Raw genomic sequence first — 24584 nt, forward strand, 5'->3', positions numbered from 1 at the left:
CTTGGTTGGCAGGAGAGCTCCTGCTCCATTTCCAGCCCAGTGCTCCTCTTCCTCTGCTCACTGACTTTCTTTTTTTGCAGACTTATATAAAACCCAAGGGCATTGGTGCAAACCTGGCAAGAGGGAATGGAGGCAGTTCTAGGAGTCTGAATTGATGACTTTACATGACAAAAAAAACCCTGAAATCTGTTTTATCTAACACCAATAATGTGGCAGCAGTGGGAGTGGAATTCAGGTCCTCAGAGAGAGCCAGGTGCTTAGCTAGAGACACATCAACTATTTTCCACACCAGTTGGGCCTGCCCTTCTATGAGGACAAAGGGGACACGAGCCAAACATGCTGGACATTTAATCCTGCCCTAGGCACCTCTTACAGCTCTTAGTGAAATCCCCCTTGCTCTGGACAGGCACTGAAATCCTCTTCCCATGCCCAGCCCCAGGACCTGAAGCCCCTCATGATGTATCATCTCTCTCTTCAGTCCCTTCACCAATCCTCATCCCTTAAATGTCTCCTTCCCTTCTGCTAGCCTCCTTTTTTAGGCAAAACCGAGTGACCAGAATTAGTGCTAATTATTTCTCTAGAACTTTGCTGCAAATTACATAATTCCACAGGAGGCCATAAGGCCATTTAGCATTTTATCAGCACTGGAACAGTTTCCCTTTGTCTCTGGGCTACACACCCTGCTGCTATCTTGTGTCAGTTCTGACTCTGGGAGCAGATCTAAATCACTAAAACATCCCAAATTAACTCAGTGCAAAAAATAAAAAAAACAACCCTACAACAAACCAGCCCTTAAAAGGGAAGTGGTCAGGACAGCATGGGCTGGAGAATGGGAGAAAGCCCAGAGTACAACAGAAGAAAGGAGCAGGAAAGGGGAATGGTCCTTCCCTCAGTGGCAGCAAGTCCCTGGGTACTCTCAGCAGATGATGGAACCACAGTCAGTCAGTGCCCTCTAAAGGATGGCCAGGCAGGGCCACACTCCTGTTCTGAGAGAACACCAGGTTTGGCCACAATGGGTTCCAACTGTACCCAAAGTGCTTCAGAAGCCAGAGACAGCACAAAACACACCTCAATAGAAGAGATATCACAGTCTGTGACAATGGCAGCACCCTGCTCCCACCTCACACGGGTAAGAGCCATACTGCAGGGCAGTGCCTGATGGCCAGTCCCATCCCTTTGAGCTGAGAGAACAACTTTGCTGTGGTGTCAGAAGTGGAGAGGGGAACAGAGTCAGCTTTAGCCACAAAGCCCATGTCAGGCTATGGGCAAGCGGTCCGGCTCCTTTCACAAGCAAGGCCCACAGTTTGGCAACACCATAAATTGAGCTGCAATATCCTAAAATTGGGATAAAGGCAGAAGCATTTACTGAAAACTCCTCATGGTGGAACACATTTGTCCAAACAATTGTGTTTAACTTGCATGAGCAGGGGATTTATGCAGGTTCTGTCATCTGTGTCTGGGTCAGAGTTTCATGGCACTTCCTATACAGAATCTCAGAATATCCTGAATTGGAAGGGCCTCACAAGAATCAACGAGTACAACCCCTGGCCCTGCGCAGGACCTTGAGGGTTTTATTGCCTGTTCCATTTTGTTCTCCATCTGACTCTTTATCCTCCACATCACCAGCTCCCTCCAATCACAGATCCTTTCAATCCTGTTTACACCTTCTCTCTGCTATTTGCAGATCTCTTCCTGCCTCAGATCTCAGGTCTTGTGTGCAGGTCCATAATAGGCTTGCCCAGACCCTCCTGCCACTGATGCAAAGTCACACTGGAAATGGGAGATATTGTGCATAGATATTGCACTGGCAGTGGGAGAAGGGAGCCTGGCAAAGAGATCCACAAAGTCCTTGGGTGGGTGCAGCATTGTGGAGTTGATACATACTGACCAACATGAGGTGTGAGAGCTCAATCAAGCCAGCAGAGTGCCAATAAAATCTCATTCAAGTATGTGTCTCCATGCCCTGCACCCTCCTTCCTCAGCCATCATCCCTCCCATGGCACCCCAGGGCTCAGCATCAGGCTGCAGGAGACACACAGTCCAGCCCTGCCACCCACTCTGCCTCTCTGTCCTCCCTTAGTTTCACACAGGCCTGTGGGTCACCTTCTACTTCAGTTGCATTTTGACTTTTCCTCTCTGTGCTTAGTTTTCAGATGGTCCCTGCAGTTTTCTTTGGCTCACTGTGTGAACTGAGATAATTAATCACAGGCTGGCAGGGCTTGCAGGGCTGCACTAGAGGAGCTGCAGGCTGGCATCTCAGACCAGCAAGATTGCAGCACTGGCTTAGGAGATTACAGGCTACTGATTCAAAGGTGGCAGGACCATAATAAAATGGTCAAAGAGCCTGGACTGAGACCTGTGAGAAAATTCCAGGGCAAAGCTTTATCCATGGATCACAGAAATTTGTCCTGTGTATGGGTAATCTCAAGTCACAGTGAACAGCTAAAGGACTTTTCTCTTGAAACTGACCAAAGCATCCTTTGCTACTTGGTCCTTCTGGTTCTCCTGGAAATTGAATGACTGCAGCTGGTCCAGTGAAAGTCCATTTTTTTTTCTCAAGCAACACACTCTTATGGTTCTACCATCAGCCTCTTGCAAAGGGAATATCCACAACACGAAAGGTCTGGCATTTCATCATGCACAAGGTGTACACATAGCACAGCAATAGCAGCTTCCTTTGGAATAGGGAATCACAGATTGGCACAGGAATCACTGTCCCATACACATTAATACAGCAATGCCCATCTGAAGCAGATTATCTGTTCATGCCAGAGGTCACTCCAGTCTAACCCACTCCCTGAGCCAGCACACACACCAGAACACTTTCTAGTGCATACCCTGGAAGAGCAGCATGGCTCTGCTAGAAAAAAAGTACTTTAAAAATAAAAGAAAAAAAAAAAAGAAAAACCAACCAAAGAAAAGAAAAAATATTTTGTACTTTGGGGATAGAATGAGAAGGAACTGCAAAAATGGAAACTTGGGTCAGACATTAGAAAAATAATTTACAAGTTAAGGAGAGTAACACCCCAGAATAGGCTGCCTTAGAGAGACTAACTGCCACCCTCAGAGGATTTATATGAAAAAAAAAATATTGAAAGATCTCAATTCGGATGATACTGTGTTCTCACTTGGGGAGAGAATGGAGTTGGATACTTACCATGCTTTCTTCCTGTCTCTTCTCTACACCATTCCCCACCCCCATCAAAATTCTGCAGATTTAACAGTCTACAGTCTGGTGCTTGCACAGAAATATGGCAATGACTTTGTTTCCCCCAGTACACAACATTTAACAGTCCAACAGACCACTTTGAGGACACTCAGGAACAGCAGCATGATACTCAAATATTTTTGATTAGAGTACTTAGCTCTTCAGGAAGAAATACTGCAGCTACTGGTGAAGGGAGAGAGCCTCAGAGATAACAAACTCTGATTGTAGCTAATAAAGGGCAGAGGGAGACACCAATCTGTTTTTCACAGTACCTTGGTGGTTTCTTAGTGAGGGGGTGATTGCATCAGGCAGAGTGAAAGGGAGCAGAGGATGTGGTTGAGAGGAGGTGGCTGTGTTAGGGACGGGGATGGAGCAGCACAAAGCTCACCCTTGGGAAGGAAGAAGGGCTGAGAGAGAACTGTCAGAAGACCCAGAGCAGCTGAGCCTGCCCTCAGTGCAGCCAGTGACAGCTGAGCATGGACTTGCCCTGCTCCTGCACTGTCCCTCTGCTCCAGACAGAGCCTTCCCAGAGCAGCTCCTTGCCCAGCCCCAGCTCTAGCACCTCTTCCTCTGCCCATCCATCTTTCCAACCCTGACAGTACCTCCCAAGGCTCAATAATTAACCAGTAGAGTGAGGAGGGGGAGACAAAGTATACTGGAGGCAATATTCCTGACCAAACTTGGTTCAGTACATTCCTATTTCCTCAGCTGCACTTGGCATTGGGGAAAACAATCCCACTGCACAAACCTGTTGCTTTGGTTGCTTCAGGCACATTACAAAGTAATTAACTATTACCTTTCCCATGTCATGACTGCCTGAGAATGACATTTCTTTCCCTGTTCTGTTGCCAAAATTATTTCTCCTTCACCAGTTCAGTAAACAAATGCACAGTTCTTTGTACAAAGAAGAACAGTCCCAAAAACAAGAGAGCAAAATTGCTTCTGCCCCCATTCAAGAAGGCTCAAAATACAGAGCTCAGAGGTCTTGACATATCTTTTTTCCCCCATTTTTTATTAAACAAATTACTCAGAACTTGGGTTTGGCTGAGCTCAAAAGATTATCTAGCACTGAAAAGACTATCTGGAATAAGCAGGCTACCAAAAGCAAACAGTGTTATCAGTCAGGCACTTAGTTTAAAGAAACTGGCACTCCCCTTCAAAAGGTACGTGTTCTTCCCTATCTCTTTAACACAGACCATCAATATTTTAGCTTTCACAGTGCCATTTTAGCACATGGCAGTGCCCTGTAGCTGAACAGAAAAGGAAAATGCTGAGATGTGAAAATGATCAAGCAGTTCCTGAACTCAGAAACAGTGTGTGTATTCTAAATAATAAGACCTTAACTATCAGCTGTGTTAATTAAAAAAAAAAAATCTTCAATATTAGCACTTTACAGATACTATTTAAAAATGCCTCCTGTGGCTAACTATAAACTTGGGTAAACAATAAAACCTTTTTTACATTCAGCCTGTGTTAATTAAAAGAAAATCTTCAATACTGGCACTTTACAGATACTATTTAAAAATGCTTCCTGTGGCTAAATATACTGCTGGTTTTGCATAATGTCCAACAGTTTTGTGCAATCCATCATGTATCAAAAAGTCATAATTCCTAGGCAAGAGAGGAAATTTATTGAAGTCTGAATGAAATTCAATAACTTCCCTATTTCCATGATAGCCTAGAATAAAACCAATTGCATTCACAAATCATAATACCACTGGAACAAAAGAAAAATCTTGTATCTGCTTAGAGCTTTAAGTTGCAAAGGATCTTTATTTAACTTTGGTAGAGCATATGCTTAGAAATAATGTATCAGGGAAGTCTGAAATATTTCTTAGTTGCTGTCAGTGAAAAACATTGTGTACACTTTACATTTTTTCCTATTTGTTAGTTCTATGAACATTGAGCTGAAAGGAGGCATAAGTTACATCCAGGTAACTTATCTAGATTGCAAAAATACTTAAAAGATTTAGAATTAAAGAATTATTGCCCCTCATTCAATTCCTGTTTGACTGCAATTCCCTGAAGCTGACAAGGAAACACTGAGTTATATATTCTAGCTAAACCTCAAACCTGGGGTTTCAAAGAAGTGGTTTCTGCTAAGAAGGCCAACTTCCAGGCCCAGCCACCCACATGTCACACCTGTAAGGACAGGACACACACCAGCTCTGGGCAATAAGCCCAGCTGACAACACAGGCCCTCTATGGAAACTTTTATCAGACACCATGTAGAACTTGAGAGCAGCAGAGCTAAAATGGATCTGGGAGAGACCCAGGTGAGAATATCAGGTAATACTCAACAAGGGCTCTCCTGCCAGGAGCCCTCCCAGACCCCACATCTCACTCAGGGCTCTGGACTGCAGTTCTGGTGGGCAATCAGCAGAAGCAAGCACACAAATGTCCTGGTCCTTTGCAAGGTTCAATCCTAAATCACTAAGAGTGTTTTGCAGCACCAGAATCTAAAGTTTAATGCAAATTCTGTGCCTCAAGCTTGAAAGCATTCTTTCCTGTTGCCTTAAAACACTTAGGCCACATCTTGAAAAGTCAGTTTGTTACAGGAGGAGGACAAGACACTTGTTTTGGGCAGCATCAGAGGGGCTAGACCTACCTCCTACTGTGACCAGGCTTTTATCTAAAGTCCCATTTGCTGCTTTGAGGAGGCCAGTGGGGAGGGAATAGACAGTAAAACTTCTAAGTCAGATCCTTGCTTCAGGTCAAAGCCAAAGGACTGCAATCTGTGAGGACAAGACCCAATAATATATTATTTTGCTGAAAACAAACACTAGACAAGTTTACTTAGAAAGCTACAGTGCTTTTAAACAATAATTTGAACTCTTTTGGATATCCATATAAGGCTGAGAATGCATTTTTACTGCCTTAATCACATTTAGTGTTAGAAAACTCTGAAATCATACCATGTTAAGAGACAAGATCTCCAAAAAGTCCCTCTCTGTGCTGAACAAGACTTTCAAATATGATTCCTTAAATTGGGTAAAAGAAAAATGCCTTGCCATGCTCTGGGCTCTATCTTGACATTGTCCCAGAGTGCCAAGGGTGGAAACAGAGCAACCTAACTCACAAGAAAGAGTAGGAACATGCCTTCCCAAGGGAAGAAAAAACATGTAATAATATGACCAAATGCCAATGACAGAAAAGTGTGATAGAAGAAGCAAGTATGAAAAAGGACAGTTTGGGGAAAGGAGACAAGGTGAAGAACAGGACCATGTAAGGAAAGGAGAGACAGAAACAGTACATAGTACATCCTAAGGAGGGCATTATAAACCAGTATTTAAACGAGAGAAATTCTATTTTTCTCTAAAGATCATTGTCTAAATTTTAACAAACACATCAAACCTCACTATAAGACACTGCTGGTGCTGGCCATCTGCTGTACCCAGCTGACAGAAGCCACCACTGCCGCCTCAGGATGTGTTCATTTGTCAGCTGCTTCAGATTCCAGAGGGTACCTCAGTTTAAGGCCAGGGCAGGGTGGGGGCTGAACAAAGCAGTCACACTTTGCCATGGAGCACACGGGGAGATGCCAGCTCTGCCGTGGCTTTGGTCACCGCCAACAAGAGGCAGTGAAACTGCAGCAGCTGCTGAGTGCAAGTGGAATCTTCACACTTGACAGCAAAATTCCACAAGTACTCCCCCCTACGGCTCTACTTAAACCCGTAATGGCAAATGCTAGTCAAAGAAAAATAAATCATCATACGAAATATAAAACAAGAAAACAAGATGCAAAACCGCAGACCATTTTTTTTCTTTATGTTGAAACTGTGTAAAGAACAGTAAGAAAACACTAAGAAAAACTAAATTAAATGTAAAAGAGCAGTTACATCCAGGACTTCTGCAAATCCATGATCTGGCTTCCTGCCTTACAATGGCATTGTTTAGGGTTTAGTGCAAGTACTTTTACGATTGTTTAGCAGGAATGAAGCACATTTTATTTGATTCTATTATTTTGCAAAAATCTGAAACACAATTAATTAAAAAGCCCCCTAGAATTCTAATTGATAGGAAAATATTTTCCTTTCTCACAAAAGGATTAATGTTTTTCTCAGATTAGAGAAGCCAACTAAAAATAAAGCAAGGTTTTCCAAACCCCACAGGATTGCTTTGGTACTTAAGGAAGTACGAGTGGCAGCGCTTTGTGCCACGGTGTAATTGACATGGTGATATTCAGTGAAAGGTCGGACTCGATGATCCCACAGGCCTTCTCCAACCTAATTCGTACTGTGATTCTGCATGCGATACTCCCTGAGAAATTCAGTGTATGGCACAAGTCACGACGCTCGCATGGCAAGTTTCGAAAGGCACGTCTGGAATGCGGGCTGGCACCACCTCCGCAGGCCGCCCGAGATGGCGGCGGTCACCTCACGCACCCACAGAGCTGCAGAGAGGCCCAGCCAACTCCCCAGGCCCTCCAACCTACAGCCCAAACTTCTTTAGCACAGAACACAGCGATAAAACACGCCTAATTTAAGGAACGACCAGAGCAGAGTTTAAACGCTAATCCCGCTTTATTCCCGGCCTAGTGACAACATTCCAACGTTCATTCCTCCCGCAGCCACAGCACCTCCCAACTCTCCTCCCACCCCCCCCCCCCCGCGCTCCGTCACCGCGCATGCGCCGAGCAGCGCCGCGAGCCCCGCCCCCTTCCGGCCCCGAGCGCGCGACCTCCCCCCCACCCGCGCGCTCCCCCGCGCGGCCCGGCCAGCGGCGGGTGGGGCGCGCGGAGCTCGCGAGCGAGCCGGTAACGCCCCGCCCCGCGCCGGCCGTTGGTCCGCTCGGCGCGCACGCGCCTTTCCATCCACCCGCCCTCCCCCAACCGCGCACATGTGCGCTCCCTCCCGCGCGTGCGCCCTGCCGCCGAGCCGCCCCCACACTCGCGCCGCCCCCCGTGACGCCGGGCGGGCGCAGGCGCACTCCCCGCGCGGCCAACCCTCCGGCCCGCCCCGCCCTCGCGCATGCGCCGAAGCCGCCGCTCCGCGCCGGCTGCCGCGCGTGTCCCCACCCCCGCTCGCAGGTGCGCGTGCGCGGTGCGCGCGGCGCTGTGCGTGGCGCGCCGCGCGGCGGGGGCGGGGGGGCGGGGCGGGTATATATAGAGCGCGGCCGGGGCGGCGGCCGCCCCCTTGTCCCCCGGCCGCCGTCGGAGCTGTGTGCGCAGTGCGTGTGCTCCGGACCAACCGGACACGCCGGCCCGGCCCCGCAGCACCATTTATTACTAAAAAAATATCTAAAAAAGCCAAAAAAAATCCAAAAATCTTAAAAAACCTTTTAAAAAAATAACCCTCTTTCCTCATCCAACCTTCCCGACAACCTTCCTGCAAACGGCCGGTTTGATATAAAATAACCCGGTGAAGCGAAGTCCCCGGACCCGGCGCAGCCGAGAGGAGACACACAGCGAGCCCGACCCCGCCGAGCGCAGCACCCGCCGCCGCCAGCTCCACCCGGCCCGCACGGCGCGACCCGACCCCCGCCTGCCCATCCGCCGCACCCGCCGCAGCCGTTGAGTCCGAGCGGCCCCGCGCCGCCTTCGCCGGCCCCGCTCGCACCGACCGCCGCGGCCTCCGCCTCGTCAGCGCCCCCCCCGCGCCGGGAGACGGCGGCAGGATGAACCCCAGCGCCCCCAGCTACCCCATGGCCTCGCTCTACGTGGGGGACCTGCACCCCGACGTGACCGAGGCCATGCTCTACGAGAAGTTCAGCCCGGCCGGGCCCATCCTCTCCATCCGCGTCTGCAGGGACATGATCACCCGCCGCTCGCTCGGATACGCCTATGTCAACTTCCAGCAGCCCGCCGACGGTGAGTGCCGGGCCGCGGGCGCCGGCGGAGCCATGTTTGTCCCCTGCCCCCCTCCCCGGCCGCCGCCCCGCATCCATTTTGCCGCCCGGGACGGGGCGGACCCGGCGGGGCGCGGGGGGAAGTTGGCGGCGGGGCCGCCGCTTACACGCGGCCCGGGCCGCCCGCGCCTCGTGGCGGCCGGTGAAGCGGGGGGGAGGCGCTTCCGCGCATCGAGAGCGGCCGCGGGGCCCCGGCGATGGGCGGGGGAGCGCCCGGGGAGCCCCGGTGGCCCGGCGGGGCTGCCCCCGCTGCCGGGGAGGGGATTGTGGATGAGTGTGCGGGCGGCTCTTCACGTCCGTCCGAGATGAAGGGTAGCTTGAGGAAAGCATCGCGGTCATTGGCACCTTTTAATAACCGCGCAGCGCTGGGTGTGTGTGTGAGTGCGCGGGCAGGAGGCCGGCAGAAGGAAGTAGGGCGCACCGGCGTGGCTGGGCAGTTTCACAGGCGGCCAGGCCGAAGCGTTTGTTCAAACACCATGGCAGGGCTGTCACGTGCGGGCAGGACATGGAACTACTCGGGCCTCCTTGCGCTTCTTCCTCGTGTAGCAGGAGCCCGAGCTCTGCTCTCATTCGTGTCTCTTCGCAGTAAATTCTCTGACATTGTTTCTCCCAAGCCGCGTTTTTATGAAACTTGTTTTTTTCATGAAGTGTTTTCACGCTGCTTCTCCAAAGTTATATCGGTAAAGAAACTTTCTCTGCGGTTCTGGGCATGTTGGGAAACACAGTGTGATCCATTTGGAAGGTGTTTCACTTGTAACTGGTTCTAGGTTTTGTGGAGCCCAATTAAAAATAAAAAGCAATTGGCCAACTAGAAGATACGTGATTTCAAGCACAGTTAAGCAAACAGTTTTCCACTATAATGGCTTTATTTTCAAGCATATGAAAGAGAGATACTTAAATCGCAAACATTTCAAGCAATTAGATTTAACTGGCTTTCAGAGTTAGCTTTAGCATACAGCCATTATCAGATCAGACTTTGGTGTACCGATGGTATCTGTATGTACGTAGTAAAAGTTACAGCCTCATCTTAATAGGCAGATACTCCACCTGTTATCAGCTCTCAGTTCAGAGAGCTTTTGATTTATTCAGCCATGCTTTAGGCTGAGACGATTTAAATGCTTGTTTTGACATACTTCGCTTTCTTTACATAAAAATGTCTGGTACAGTTTCTCAGAAAAATAAGGGGTTAGCACAGGTCAATACTGTGATATAATAATGTCAGGGTATAAGGTGAAGGTGATTCAAATGCTGCTTCTCCTTAGTGTTGACAGAGTTCCATAAGGGCTTTATCATAATTTATCATTAGTTGTGCAACCAGTGCATTTTGTGACTTGGTTTGTAATTTGTCAAATGTGCGAACAAATAGAGCTTTTTCACCTGAGCAGTGCTTAATTCAGATTTTGAATATGCCTCTTAGAAAGATGCTGTTACTCCAAATGTTGTATTTTTCAGGCTTTGGGAGACACACATATTTTAGTTTATAACTAGTCCAGTTCAGCTAAAAGTATTTCTCATCTTTTTCAAACCTGCGTTTGGTACATATCTAGAAGCAGTTGTTTAAAATACACTTCAGTAGTATTGTGAGATTATACTTATTCAAGATTTTCAGAATTTTATATTCTTGGCAAATACCTAGAAAGCATTTGCTGGGGGCTTTGTGTAGGCTTTCTGTAGTCTGGGGCCTTTTTAATGTTGATTTACAGAAACCTTGAAATAGGAGTTTTGAGGATAAATGGTTATTCTTACAATCATTCTGGTTTTATTTTGATTCCAAACTTTTTATTGGTTTTGATTCCAAACCTTTTATTGGTTTGGCCAAATTTTAGCTACATCTCAGTCCATGCCTATAAACAGCTAGTAACAACTACCTTGGTTTTGAAAAATAGCTTTGAAGGTGTGCTTGACATCACCAGCTGTCTGTAAAGGAGGGATCTCAAAGCTCTTCTAAAAACTAATTAGGCCTGATGACACATGTGTGAGGTATGCACATATGTCAGAGTTTTGACTTTTCTGAATTTGAGTCATAGTCTGGAGTAAAACTCAAGCAATCTTGTTTAATCACTGAACTGGAAACATTCTTGAGTAATCTGAAAGTGCATCAGAATCATTTGGATATTTAGAATGGTTATGTTTCCAGAGGTTTTTGTTTCAAGCTGCTGCTGTTTACCTTTAGCACAGGTTGGCATTAAGTGTATATTCTGAGTGATTTTGAAATTGTTAAAGTGGACTGTCCAGTTGCTCACGACTAAAATGGGAGCTGGTGAGTCATTGAATGAGAGCTCCAGCAGAATCAGCAGAAGTACAGCCCGGGTAGGTGTGTCCAGTTCGCTGCTGAACGGAGCTGCCTCCTGCAACCGGCACAGCCTTTTATGACTGAAATGTAATGAAAATGAGCCAGTTTCACTCGCTGCGACTTTTAATGAGAGTGGCTTGTACCTGGTTAGATGGAGTCTAGTAATGCTTTTTAAATCTACCATGGAATGACAGTGTAGTGTCAATTCGGCAGAAAAACTTAATTTTCTTGTATTTCTGTTCCAAAGGAGAGATGAGGAGAGCTATTGAAGTTTCCATGCTGTCCTCCTGGAGAAATTGCACTGGTCTAAGACACAAGCTCACTATTTGTTAAGAGTGAAAATGTTTGCAAAGGACCCATGGACCCACTTTCAGTCAGATGGTTGGGAAATGTGTTTAGGAACACGCATTTTTGAGGAGTGTCAGGATTATTCTAGAAGCAATTAGCATGAATTAGAAAAGCCTCTTTTCAAGTAAAGGAAGCCCTGTTACTACTTCTGGAAATAATGAACTGTTTGTTGCTGGCACATCTATTGGTGCTGGCAGTAATAATTCAAATGACTTCCAGTGCAGTAGTGAAGTCTTACAAGTTTCTACTGTGGCCAGTCTGATATCCACAGGGGTTATTTTTTTTCCTTTTTTGTTTTTTTTTATATCTCTTCCCCCTCCCCCCTTTTGGTAGTATAGAGCCAATGATTTTTATTTCTCATTACCACTGTCTAGGTTGCTTAATTTATATTAAAGTTTTTGAATGCTTTATTAACTTATTTAGAAGACTGGCATCTAATTTTTGTGGCTTCAGTTTAAACAAGTTGCTGAGTTGCTACTGTCATGTGAATATGGTAATAGTATCAATAATCTTTTTCCCCGTTAAAATGTTAGATGTCCATCTCTTTATATGTCTTTCAGAGAATATAATCTTAAAATTTATTTTTAATCTGAAAATGTCACAAGAAAGGATATAAAACATGATAGATCAACTGAATCCCAAGCTCATTGCAAATTGTCTTTGGCCATGTCATGGAACAATATAGCTCAAGACAAAAGCAGCACTTAAAGAACAAAAGCATGAAATAAGGGTTTTCACAATGTGATTGGCCCTTGGTCCTCCCAAAAAAAGTTACTGACACAGTTGCTGTATTTTCACTAAGCTGATTTCAGTCTTGTTAACATCCTATTGTTTTGATATTTGCAAATGACAGTGAAGTGAGTTAGTACCCATGGGTGTGACTTCAGGTATTTATTGGGACTTTTTTCAGTGTTCTTCCAGACTTACAGGAACAGGGATGGAAAGGAATTGCTGTGCTTGAGAACTATTGCTCTTTTGTGTTTAAATACACAAGATGAGTTATAACATCACAGACATGTCTTGTGGCTTTGAAGAGACGTGTGAAAAATGAGCAAGTCTGGATACTTCCCCATCTAAATACACAAGAAATTTTACATGCAGAATTTGAAAAGTTAGTTATGGAGTTCTACTGGAAAAACTACTCCTTGGAGTAACAAAACCTGGTTTGCATTACCCTGGTTTGCTGTTATAATGCTTGCTCCTTCATTGAGCTCATATGTGTTTCATTGTGAGCTTTTAAAATATATGTATCATTTCAGATTTTCTAAACTAAGTGCCAGTTTTGAATCTCTTTGAACTGTCTCTTGCTCACAATTTCATTACAGATCTTTTTGGTCACTGAGGAAGTTGTGTGGAATAACTGCCTGAATAAAGCTTGAAGGTCCATCTAGCAAAGAAATTTTGTCAGTTTAGGGGTAGTATTGGTGTTGTAGGTGTTCTTATGTTAATATTTGCAAAAGGCCTCTCATAGGCACAAGCAGTACCCCTAAAAGCATTTTCATTGACACAGCATACATCTGTGTAATATGGAAGAAGCCACTGATTTTCACAAATGTTAAAACTTGGTAACAGCTGCCACTTGCTGCTTTTTCTCCTGTCACCGTAGCATCTTTTCATAGACCTAGTTTTATGAGCTAATGAGATTTCTGCAGCTTTCTCAGCTGACTTGTGCTCCTGCTTGAAGTGCAGCTTTTGCTGATGAGTTTTTGCCAATTCTTCCTTGCATACAGCAGAGTACACTGAAGGCTTGGGTTTTCAGCTTGGTGATGGTGCTGGGCTTGAAATAATTAAAATATTATTGAGAATTGTACTTCAGCTAGTATTTGTGTGCTTATTAAGATACCTAGCATTTCCTACTAATTCCATAATGTTTTTCCAGCTGAACGAGCTTTGGACACCATGAACTTTGATGTCATTAAAGGCAAACCAGTGCGCATCATGTGGTCTCAGCGCGATCCATCTCTGCGCAAAAGCGGTGTAGGAAACATCTTCATCAAAAACTTGGACAAATCAATTGATAACAAAGCTTTGTATGACACATTTTCTGCTTTTGGAAACATCCTGTCTTGTAAGGTTAGTGGAAAGTAAAATGCATTGACACACAAACTCCTCAGTTTATGCTGGAAACATTCCATGGGTATTACAACAAGGTTTTTCATTAATAGGTGGTGTGTGATGAAAATGGATCCAAGGGTTATGGATTTGTGCATTTTGAGACACAAGAAGCTGCAGAAAGAGCTATTGAAAAAATGAATGGTATGCTGCTTAATGACCGCAAAGTGTAAGTACATAAATAAGTATTTGGGGATCAGCAAGCTGAAATTCTTTTTAGGGCAGACAAAGATTTAAAAGCTTACCTAGAAAAGGAAGGTTGTTCTGAAAATTTCTAGTTTTAAGAAGATGTAGAGTTTTAGTGCTACAGATTTTAAGAATTGTATCACCTGCTTGTTCTGGAGTCAGTCCAAGTTCAAAAAGACAAATAATGAACTCCAGAGGAAAAAATCACTGTATTAATTGTCTTACAAGCCAATACTGTAATGAGGATTTGGGATCTTCCCTGGTTTTCTGATCTTATTGGTCTGAGATAAAATACAATCCATTGAGTATGCTGAATAATACATCCTTTATAAGAGTTGTGAGATAAGTGTATTATCCATATTTTGGAGTCAGCTGATACTTAGCACTAAAGGATGCACTAAAGAGTGGTCAGATTAGACTAATATTTTTGTATGAATGTCTGTTAATAGGCATATCTAGGGAGTAGAAAATAAAACTTAGAGAAGTGTAATGTTTTAAACATTATCATTATTCTACATTGTAGGGAAAAATGTTATTTGGCAACTTCTTTAATAATGAAGGGGAATGAGTGTGCTTCACAGCTATCCCTAAGGGATCATTATGGTGTTTGGTATTATTCCAGAAGAACAGTTTTCTAGATACTTAGGAGGGTTTGGAAAAAGGATAACAGAAATCAGCATCAGTTTACTGTCATGGATTATTTTTATATGTAGAGATGGATAGATCAAGACACATATACTGGGAAAACATATATTTTGAAAGTTTCCCTGCTTGTTCTGTTCTTGACTGACATATGGTGGATGTTTTTATTCAGCGTCCATTGTTTTACAACTTTAAATTAGTAAAAATGGTCAACATGCAATCATAAGAGCACAGGAGTGAAATATATCAGGAGAGTTGATTTTGCTTTGAATTTCTATTCAGACTAGTCTTTTAGAAATCAATTAAATCACTTCACTAACTATTAAAATCTGCTGAACACATTGCACTTCCATTCTTACTATACTTGATTGCTATAAATTAGGTGAAATTGTCAAAGTTTAAAAATTGCTGAGGTACTGTATGCTGCTGAATCGCATTTTTCAAATTTGTGACTATAAAGTTAGAGCCTACAATAAAATTTGAAAGAAGGAATTTGCTACAGTCAGAAATCGGTGTCAGCCATGTACAGTCTGTTCTAAGGCATGTCCTTGGGCTGCAGAATGTTATGTTCAGGTTCTGTTCCTTTTCTGCCAGTATGAACTAACCTTTGGTGTTCCCAGCCAATTTGCTGGGCAGTATTTGACTCAAGAGCAAGTTGAACTATTTATTTCACTATGCCTATAAACAAAGTCTTTGATACAGGCTGGAGAGGTGTGCTAGGGAGGGAGGGCAGTTAGTTAAATAGCTCTTGCTTAAAAACTGAATCAGAGAGCAGTGACTGCTTTTAGGCTGCTTTTAGGGATTATGCTGTTATCTAGAATTTCTGTTCAGCCTCTTAGTACTCTTTCCATTGTCAAGCTCTTATTGTCAAAGGCTGTTTTATAAGAGTGAACAATTTCACCAATGGCTTGAAAGCATTTTCTTGCCTTGTAACTGGGATAAACATGCTGGTGTAGCAAAGGACAGTGGAGTTGTTTTTCTGACTGAGTTTTATCATAAATATTTTCATACCTATAGTGAACGAGACTGATTAGGAATAAAATACAATGCCAGAGGATTAAAGTAAATTTTTTAACCTTGAGACACTTGCTTTAATCTGTATTACTCTGTTCTTCCTGCAACCAGATTTGTTGGAAGGTTTAAATCCCGCAAGGAACGTGAGGCAGAGCTTGGAGCCAGAGCAAAAGAATTCACCAATGTTTACATCAAAAATTTTGGCGAAGACATGGATGATGAGAGACTTAAGGAACTCTTTGGCAAGTTTGGTAATGTCTTAATGTTTATATAAACACAAATGAACTTCAATTTACTACATGTATCTTACTTGTACAGTGCCTTGAAATACAAGAAATCAGGGCTGTCTGATGTTGATGTAGAAATGTAATAAAGATTACTGAAAAGTGGGTACTTCCAGTTTCAGATTCAAAAGTGCAGTAATACCTGAATTTTAAATAGTCAGAATATCATATTTAATCCTGCCATGAGAACTGTTTTCAGTAATCCAGAAGTTATGTGTCTATGGGTTCTGCAGTGTTCTCTGGTTTAGTACAGATTGATTTTATAAATGCACCTACAGGATGTGTGACTAATGAATTTGCTACTGCTTTCATTGACCTGCAAACTTGCCTCTGTTATTCAGTTGCGTTGTGGTGGTTGACCTAATAGAAAATTACAAGGAACTATTCCAGCACCAAGCTATGAGATTCTGCCTTGATCCTCAGTTACGCACAGGGCAAAATTATGGGGGACATTTGGCCATGATGTAGTAATGTATATGATGTGCTGCCATCAAAATAGGAAATGGCACATCCTTTAATGCCATTAGAGGCTCTTCATGTTTTATTTTCAATCTCACCTTTTTTTTAAATTAATTTCCTTTTGCTATTCTCCAGTGGATATTATGTAAAGCAAGGGAAAGCCTTGCACAAGAGATACCCTGTAGCAGCCCTAAAGAGTACGAACAGGAAATTCCTTTCTGCTCTTCCAGTATCTGTGGTTGAAACAGTAGCAAATTTAGCTGCTACAGCTAAATTGGCTACTTCCAATTGAGTCTGTGAACTGCAATTCTTCAGAGGTTATGAAATTGCTGAACTAGGAATGGCCTTTCACCAGGATAAATAGTGAAATGTATACCTAATTGCAAGGCCTTCCTCTGGCTTTTTCAGTACCTGCTTCAAAGCGTGGAACCACTAATACTTTTCAAGTGTCATAATTTTTAATAATAAAACAAATTTCATTCACTTTGTGGTGAAATTTTCTTTCACTTTAGGATGAAATTTTGGTTGAAAATACATTAGAAAAGAAATTCAGCATGATGGACTTCAGCCATAATGCTGAAGTTCATCAGGGCAAATTAGTAATGTCATATTAATGGGTGACATTTACTTGATACTATTAGTGTAGGAGTCCTTTGTAATACAAGTGAAATAAACTAAACCTTATCTTCTAAAGAGAATGTTCAAAAGTTGAGAAGAATACACTGTCTATGAAGCATAAGTATTTCATTCTGTTTTTAGGTCCTGCTCTAAGTGTGAAAGTTATGACTGATGAGAGTGGAAAATCCAAAGGCTTTGGCTTCGTTAGTTTTGAAAGACACGAAGATGCCCAAAAAGTAAGATTTTGGACTTAATTTTAGGAATCCTGTAACTGAGACCCAAATAATATGTTTCACTGAGTGATTAAGTTTTTTAATTGGTCAAGGACACTGCAAAAAGAGATGCTCACTGCCTAAATTACTTAGCAGATTTCTGTCATTTAGAATGCTTTCATATGAGCAAATGTCAGTTGGTCTGAGAAACCTGTTAAGTCAAGATACTCTGGTACAGCTGGAAGTAGTGTAGAAATGGGGAATCTTGAATAATTTTAGAACCTGTTGTAGTTGGGCTTAAAGGTCTCAGTGATATTTGGACTCTCACATGCTGAGCAATATACAGCATAGTAAATTACTGCATCTCTGAATCATTGAGTCCAGTTTGGTTGCACAAAATGTTTGTGCCTTTCTGCCTTCTGCACAGAAGGCAGAAAGAATTGGGTTTTCTGCAAAGTCAGCAGGAAAGCTATTAGTTTTATAAAGCATACTTGGCATAACTGTGAGAAAATAGTCATAGAGCCTTGTAATATTGCTTTTACTCCAAAGGGTAACTTTGGAAAATGGTCCTTTTTATTCGTGTATATGTCTATATCATGCCATTATGCTGTGTAACTTAATTTTTTGTCAACTGGTTGCTTTGATATGTCAGTTTACTGTGACAGTAGGGACATAGCATCAGGGAAAAAATGCAGTACAGAACAAACAAAGTTTGCTTTTCAAACTGGTGGTTTGTCAGTATTGCAAGTGTACAAGCGAGAGATTAGAACAAATCCTGTCTGTCTTTAGAACATCTTCATTTTTCAGTCTTGCATACATTAACTGATGAATGGTTTCTCTTACTGTAGTCAGAATCACATGTTGGGTGTTTTAAATAACATAAAATTCCAGTATCTCTGTAAAAATGTCTAATGGCTTTGATCATAAACATATACAATAAACTGGTGACTTCTGGTTTTAAATTAATTGAGTAAATACATGCCAGAGTTTTTATATCTGAAGACTTGTAACTCAAAACAGTATGAAGGGAAGAAGTTCACATTTTCATACTTCTAATTATTTCCTTAATGAAAGACTAAAAATGAAAACAAACGCTGTACATATAATCTGTAGCTTAACATTTAGTATAGAAAGATCTGGTAGAGATTACACTTTCAGGTGTTACTTTTAAAGACAGAACTAGGTGAATTAAAGATTTTCAACTTTATTTGCTTAGTCTTTGCTTTTTTCTGGCATTAGCAAGACAAGGCTAGAGAAATAGCTCTTGCAATCTTCCAGCTTCATATAAAAAAAGTGGTTTGCATCCCTTGTGACTTGTCTTCAACAAGACAGAAGCATACTCGGAAAGCAGTTTTCATGTTATCATAAGTGGGAAAGTCTTGGGGTACTTTGTTTCAATTAGTGGTATTTTAAGATGGATTAGCTCTTTTTCTAGAATTTTTTTAATTTGAATTGCATTTTTTATGTGTCTGAAAAATGCTGGAATACAAAAAGCACTGCTAACTTGTTGTTTGTCAATGAAGGCTGTAGATGAAATGAATGGGAAAGAGCTCAATGGAAAACAAATCTATGTTGGCCGGGCTCAGAAAAAGGTGGAAAGACAGACGGAGCTGAAGCGCAAGTTTGAACAAATGAAGCAGGACAGGATCACCAGATACCAGGTTCAGTTTTAAATCAAGAGGGCTAACTCTATTATATGATGTTCTGATATTTACACAGTACAGTTGCTTTTAAAAATAACTTGCCTGTTTTCTTAGGGTGTAAACCTTTATGTGAAAAATCTTGATGATGGGATCGATGATGAGCGTCTCCGAAAAGAGTTCTCCCCATTTGGTACAATCACTAGTGCAAAGGTAAACTTCATAGATGGTGCTCATCTGTTCTCTGAAAATGAGTAGTGATCTGTCACCAAAGAAAAGTTTCATTCAGGAACAGATGTGACCCACTGTAAATGTGGGCATCAGCTATCTTGATTATTGTACATGTCAGGTTAAACACCATATGATCATCCTTTCTTGAAATAAACTAAGTAGTGAGACTAGTGTGGGAAAAACGACATGTTTCAGTGCAATATTGTGCTTATTATTTTATGAGATTTTCATCTCTATTTGGGTAACAGCTATTTATTACACAATAATACTCATTTATATAAAATATTCAGTTAAACAGACCTGTGGTGTCACTTCTGATAAGCTGAAACAAGAAACTCATGCAAGTTAAATAGGTGTGACACAGAAGACTTAGTTTTAAAAATAAATTTTGTACTGACAGGTGATGATGGAAGGTGGCCGCAGCAAAGGATTTGGATTTGTATGCTTTTCGTCACCAGAAGAAGCCACCAAAGCAGTCACAGAAATGAACGGTAGAATTGTGGCTACTAAACCATTATATGTAGCTCTAGCCCAGCGTAAAGAGGAGCGCCAAGCTCATCTCACCAACCAGTACATGCAGAGGATGGCAAGTGTAAGAGCAGTACCTAATCCTGTAATCAACCCCTACCAGCCAGCACCTCCTTCAGGATACTTCATGGCAGCTATTCCTCAGGTACGTGTAGAGATGAGTAACCGAATATTTTGTATTGCATATAAAATCTGCTTAAATACAACAGTAAATAGAACTGTTAGCATGTGTCTGTGATTTCAGCATTTTAATCTCTTGGTGGGAGGGTGCTGGGCTGTTTAGCATGCCCTTCACAGACAACAAAGTTAAGTGATGTTGTGTTTGGCAGACTCAGAACCGTGCTGCGTACTATCCTACTAATCAGCTCGCCCAACTTGCTAGACCTAGTCCTCGCTGGACTGCTCAGGGTGCCAGACCTCATCGTAAGTCACTTCTTCACCTCTTTCCAGTGATTGCTGTAAACTCAGTAGCATTTACCTTTGCCCTTTCAGATAGATTTTCATGGCTTTGCTGTATAGTCTTCTGTTTATAGTCATGTTGTCATCACTCAGTGTTTCCACATGTAACAGTATATTTTTTCTAAACCACAGCATTCCAAAACATGCCTGGTGCGATCCGCCCAGCAGCACCCAGACCACCGTTCAGTACCATGAGACCAGCTTCTTCCCAGGTTCCACGAGTCATGTCAACACAGCGTGTTGGTGAGTTTGATTTGAGCAAGCTACATTTTTAAGTTTAATATCACATGTGATATTCCTAATGAACAAACTAATAACACCTTCTAGTAATTGCTTTAAATACTGTCCCAGCAAAGACTCCAGCTGTGATCCCATCTCTTCAGGATGAAGCACTTACTCTTGTGTGTGCTTCACTAATACTGTAAGGGTTGCTTCTGTCATTTCTAAACATAGTTGCAGGAATTGTAATAATAGGTTGTGTGTAGAAATACTGAGATGATACAATTTTAGCTCTTTATAATTTTTTTCTATTTTACATGTACACACTTTATTATTGTGAGCCAGTATCATGAATGCAGAATCTGCACATCACTGAATGAACCAGAATTGACTGGTTTAATCATTGAATGGTTTGGGTTGAAAGGAACCTTAAAACTTATGTATTTCAGCCCATGCCAGAGGCAGGGAACCTTCCACTAGACCAGGGTACTCAGAGCCCCATCCAGGCTGGTCTTGCACATCTCCAGGGATGGGGAGTCCACAGCCTCTCTGAAGGTGTAATTCTCCCAGAATGTATCAGACAGCCATTTATTTCCTAAAAATACCTTTTTTAGAATGACTGACATAATATGCTCAGGAAATCAAATGTCCTTTAGCTTATAATGACATTATATTAATACTCAAAATGGATTTTTTTATCATGGATCTTTTTCCAGTAGCATGTAAAAAGGGCAGTTCATGAATGAAGTGACTGGAAATCAGCATCCATTAAATTTCAAGGTTTGAACCTTTGTACATGACAGTTGCCAATACTATTAAGATGAATCTATAACACAATACTTAAATTAGGTATTTGATTCAAGTTGCTTTGTTGGACAAAATAATTATAATACTAATAATTATTCACACATGGAATTCTGTTCCTATTTTTCCAGCTAATACATCAACACAGACGATGGGTCCACGTCCTGCAGCAGCAGCTACTGCGGCCACTCCTGCCGTGCGCACAGTACCGCAGTACAAATACGCCGCGGGTGTTCGCAACCCCCAGCAGCACCTCAACACGCAGCCGCAGGTTGCTATGCAGCAGGTGTGTGCTCTGGGAGCTCTCTGGGCTTTTACTCTTGTTCCTCGCAGAGGAAGGTGGTGAGGGTGATGGCAGGGCAGTTCAGGCTATGCATCATGGCAGTAGAGTAAAAGCACTAGGGAGTTAAAAATATTTGAAATTCACCTGGGACAGGATGTGATCCCATGTTGCTTTGTTCTTTTCAGTTCCCTTATACCTTAGCCTAAATTGTTGTGTTTGCTCCTCCATGGAGCAGTTTTTAATAATCGTCAGCATCATCACTCAGCTCTAACCAGTAATATTTGATTGAACAGGCATAGTTGTTAATTTCTTTGATGTTTCTGACACTGTAGGCATTGTGTATGCCAAGTTGGGAAATACTGGTTTTTTGAAGCTGCACCTAATTATGACCCAGGGTTTAATTTTCAAATGTTAAATTAATTTGCAGCCTGCTGTCCATGTGCAAGGTCAGGAACCCTTGACTGCTTCCATGTTGGCTTCTGCCCCTCCACAAGAACAAAAGCAGATGTTAGGTATGTATATGATACCTTTCTCTATGCATTGTAGCAGAAGGACAGTTAAAGTACACTTTTTCAATCTTTAAATGCAGAGTAAATGATTTTAGCAATAAACGAGTTTGTTTCCCTTATCCCTTAAATTTAGGCTGGATTCATCCCTGACTAACTTTCTTCTTTCTAGGTGAACGTCTATTCCCCCTTATTCAAAGCATGCACCCTACTCTGGCGGGTAAGATCACTGGGATGTTGCTGGAGATTGACAACTCTGAACTCCTCCACATGCTCGAGTCTCCTGAGTCTCTTCGTTCGAAGGTGGGTGGACTTTTGCCTTGCACGGGTTCCATGGGTGGTTAACTCTACACTGATCTAACAGTTGTTGGTGCTGGCACAGTGAGGTAGCAGCAATGCAGTGGTGGCTCAGGCCAAGAGTATCCTCTTTCAAAAGGTGACAGTGACTTACATTGCATGAACTGGAATTGTAACCTTCTCATTTTTCTTCTCAACAATGTAGGCATTGTTTATATGCATAAATTTTCACTGTATTATTAACTTAAATATACAAAAATTGCTGAGCTTCCCTTAATTCATTTTTCATTTGTACTTAACAGGTTGATGAAGCTGTAGCCGTACTACAAGCCCACCAAGCTAAAGAGGCTGCTCAAAAGGCAGTTAATAATCCCACTGGGGTTCCAAGTGTTTAATAAGTAAGTTTGGACACTGTAGTTCCATAGATTGACTAAGGCAAGTGTTTGGTCCATGGCTTTGCAAGCAGCCTGTGTCCAGGCTCTGTGTCATGTGCAGCCAGAGGAAGTTGCAGCTATGGTAAACAAGCTTCTGTGTTCACTTGGTTAGCAAAAGCTACTGACATGTCATTGTTTCTAACAACACGTTTAGCTGGAATTAACTCTAGGCATGTGTGCAAAAACGGGCAGTTCTGTCAAATGCTGCTATTCATACTATTGAGAACAACTTGTGGAATTCAAATTAGCTTAAAATGGTACCCCAACACCCTTTTTTCTTAGAAATTAAAGAACTTGTTTATACTGTAGTTTGTATATACTTACCAAATTCTAAAATTGTCTAGTAAGTGTAAACTAAACTGTATAGTGTCTTGACTTCACATTTGGGTGAATTTAATGTCAGTTAAAAGAGTGATTTTTCTTCATTGCTTTCTGTGGGGCTGGTATCTTAACTGTGCATGACAGAGGCAAATGGTGGTAGCTTAACAATTTTGACAGGGAAAAAATGTGAAGTTGAGGATAAAAAGGAATCTATTATCTCTTCTGTCTAGTTAGGTTTTGCCTGTGAACTTGCTTTCCACATTTGTAGCTATCATTTGAAGGTGCCTGATTTAACATTTCATCACATAACATTTTCCTTTTGGAGGCAGAATTTGAGTCATGATTTTTACCCATTTCTGTTTCTGGAGATAAGTGCTGAATAGATTGTCTCTCCTAAACTAAGATGCCCATACTTTGAGACCATTACTCCATCTGCTCCATGATGTTTTAGTAATTGGAAATTGAAAGTCTTGCTAGGGTAGTTATTTGATGAGCCTCAACAGTAGAGGCGCCCCACAGTCAATTGCAGTAACATTGTACTTAAAGCAGTGCTGTCTGAGGGACTGTCCAGTTCTAGAATCAGTGCTGTCTTGCCAAGGATCAGACTTTTGAATACTTTTGTGTCCCCTAAAAAGTGGGAGGACCCCAGATATTCTGTTTCTAAAGAACTTTGGTATCATTGAAACAATGAAAGCCCAGAGTTCTGCATGGTGTACAGTAGTAGAAAACATACAAGGTGCTGCTTTTGTTTTAAAACATAACAACGTTGTTTTTCTTCGCAGAGCTATCCGGGACTACAATCTAGAACTTCGCTTCACCGAAGAAAAAAAAATCTAAACATGGAAAAACTATTAAATATTGAGAAAAACATTGCAAAATATAAAATAAATAAAAAAAGGAAAGGAAACTTTGAAGCTTACGTACAGAGCAACGCCGGGACTAGCAAAACAGATGCTAGTCCTAGATTACTTACTGATTTAAAATTTAAAAAAAAATAGTAAAATAAAAAATACAAATTAATGTTTTATAAACCCAGGGGAAAAGAATTTTCAGCACAGTACAAAAATTTAAAGCATTCCTTTCTTTAATTTTGTAATTCTTTACTGTGGAAAAGCTCAGATTATCACCACTGTTTTAGTTGACAGTGAGAATTGATAGCTGAGCAAAGAAACATAATTTGGATTATAAAATTCTTGGTTTAATAAAAATTCCTTAAACACTGACTTACTTGTGATGGTTTCTTTTGTACAGTGTTCTTTTCATAAGCTTGTCATCCAGAATGCCAAGTTAGAATCCCACTCTAGTATGTTTTGGTGGATTGTAGAGAAGATAAGACTATACCTGTAGTCTTCTGTCTTCTAAATAACAGAAGTGAAGCGGGGGGGGGGGGGGGGGGGGGAAGTGTTTGGGTTTTTTTACTAAATTGCTGCTTGATCTGAATGTGGTCTAGTGTACAATAGCACAGAAATAATTCTGTCTTCACTCAGGGCTGATGGGGTCATCAGGTCAGTTTGTGTCCCTAAAGGGGGTTGGCAGTGAAATGGCACTAAAGTGAGAAGAGGCAGCACTTACACATGAGCTGTTTCATTTGCTACAGAACCATACTGAGGTTGGGAATTTTGCAGGATTAATACTTAAA

The 24584-nt window shown here is 42.2% G+C and overlaps 1 protein-coding gene across 1 annotated transcript; it reads left to right on the top strand.

Annotated features, from left to right (window-relative positions):
- The first annotated feature begins 8319 nt into the window (after nt 1-8319).
- Nucleotides 8320-24168, top strand: PABPC1 (poly(A) binding protein cytoplasmic 1). The gene is made up of 15 exons (XM_054651567.2): nt 8320-9017; nt 13576-13769; nt 13862-13977; nt 15762-15901; nt 17153-17247; nt 18747-18884; nt 18981-19076; nt 19495-19767; nt 19952-20045; nt 20214-20324; nt 21236-21390; nt 21815-21899; nt 22066-22196; nt 22493-22588; nt 23728-24168. Exons 1-14 carry the CDS (start codon nt 8825-8827, stop codon nt 22583-22585), a joined length of 1914 nt encoding a protein of 637 aa, XP_054507542.1. The 5' UTR covers nt 8320-8824; the 3' UTR covers nt 22586-22588; nt 23728-24168.
- Nucleotides 24169-24584: the final 416 nt, after the last annotated feature.

Source organism: Agelaius phoeniceus, chromosome 1 (genome assembly GCF_051311805.1).
Source record: "Agelaius phoeniceus isolate bAgePho1 chromosome 1, bAgePho1.hap1, whole genome shotgun sequence".
NCBI lineage: Eukaryota > Metazoa > Chordata > Aves > Passeriformes > Icteridae > Agelaius > Agelaius phoeniceus.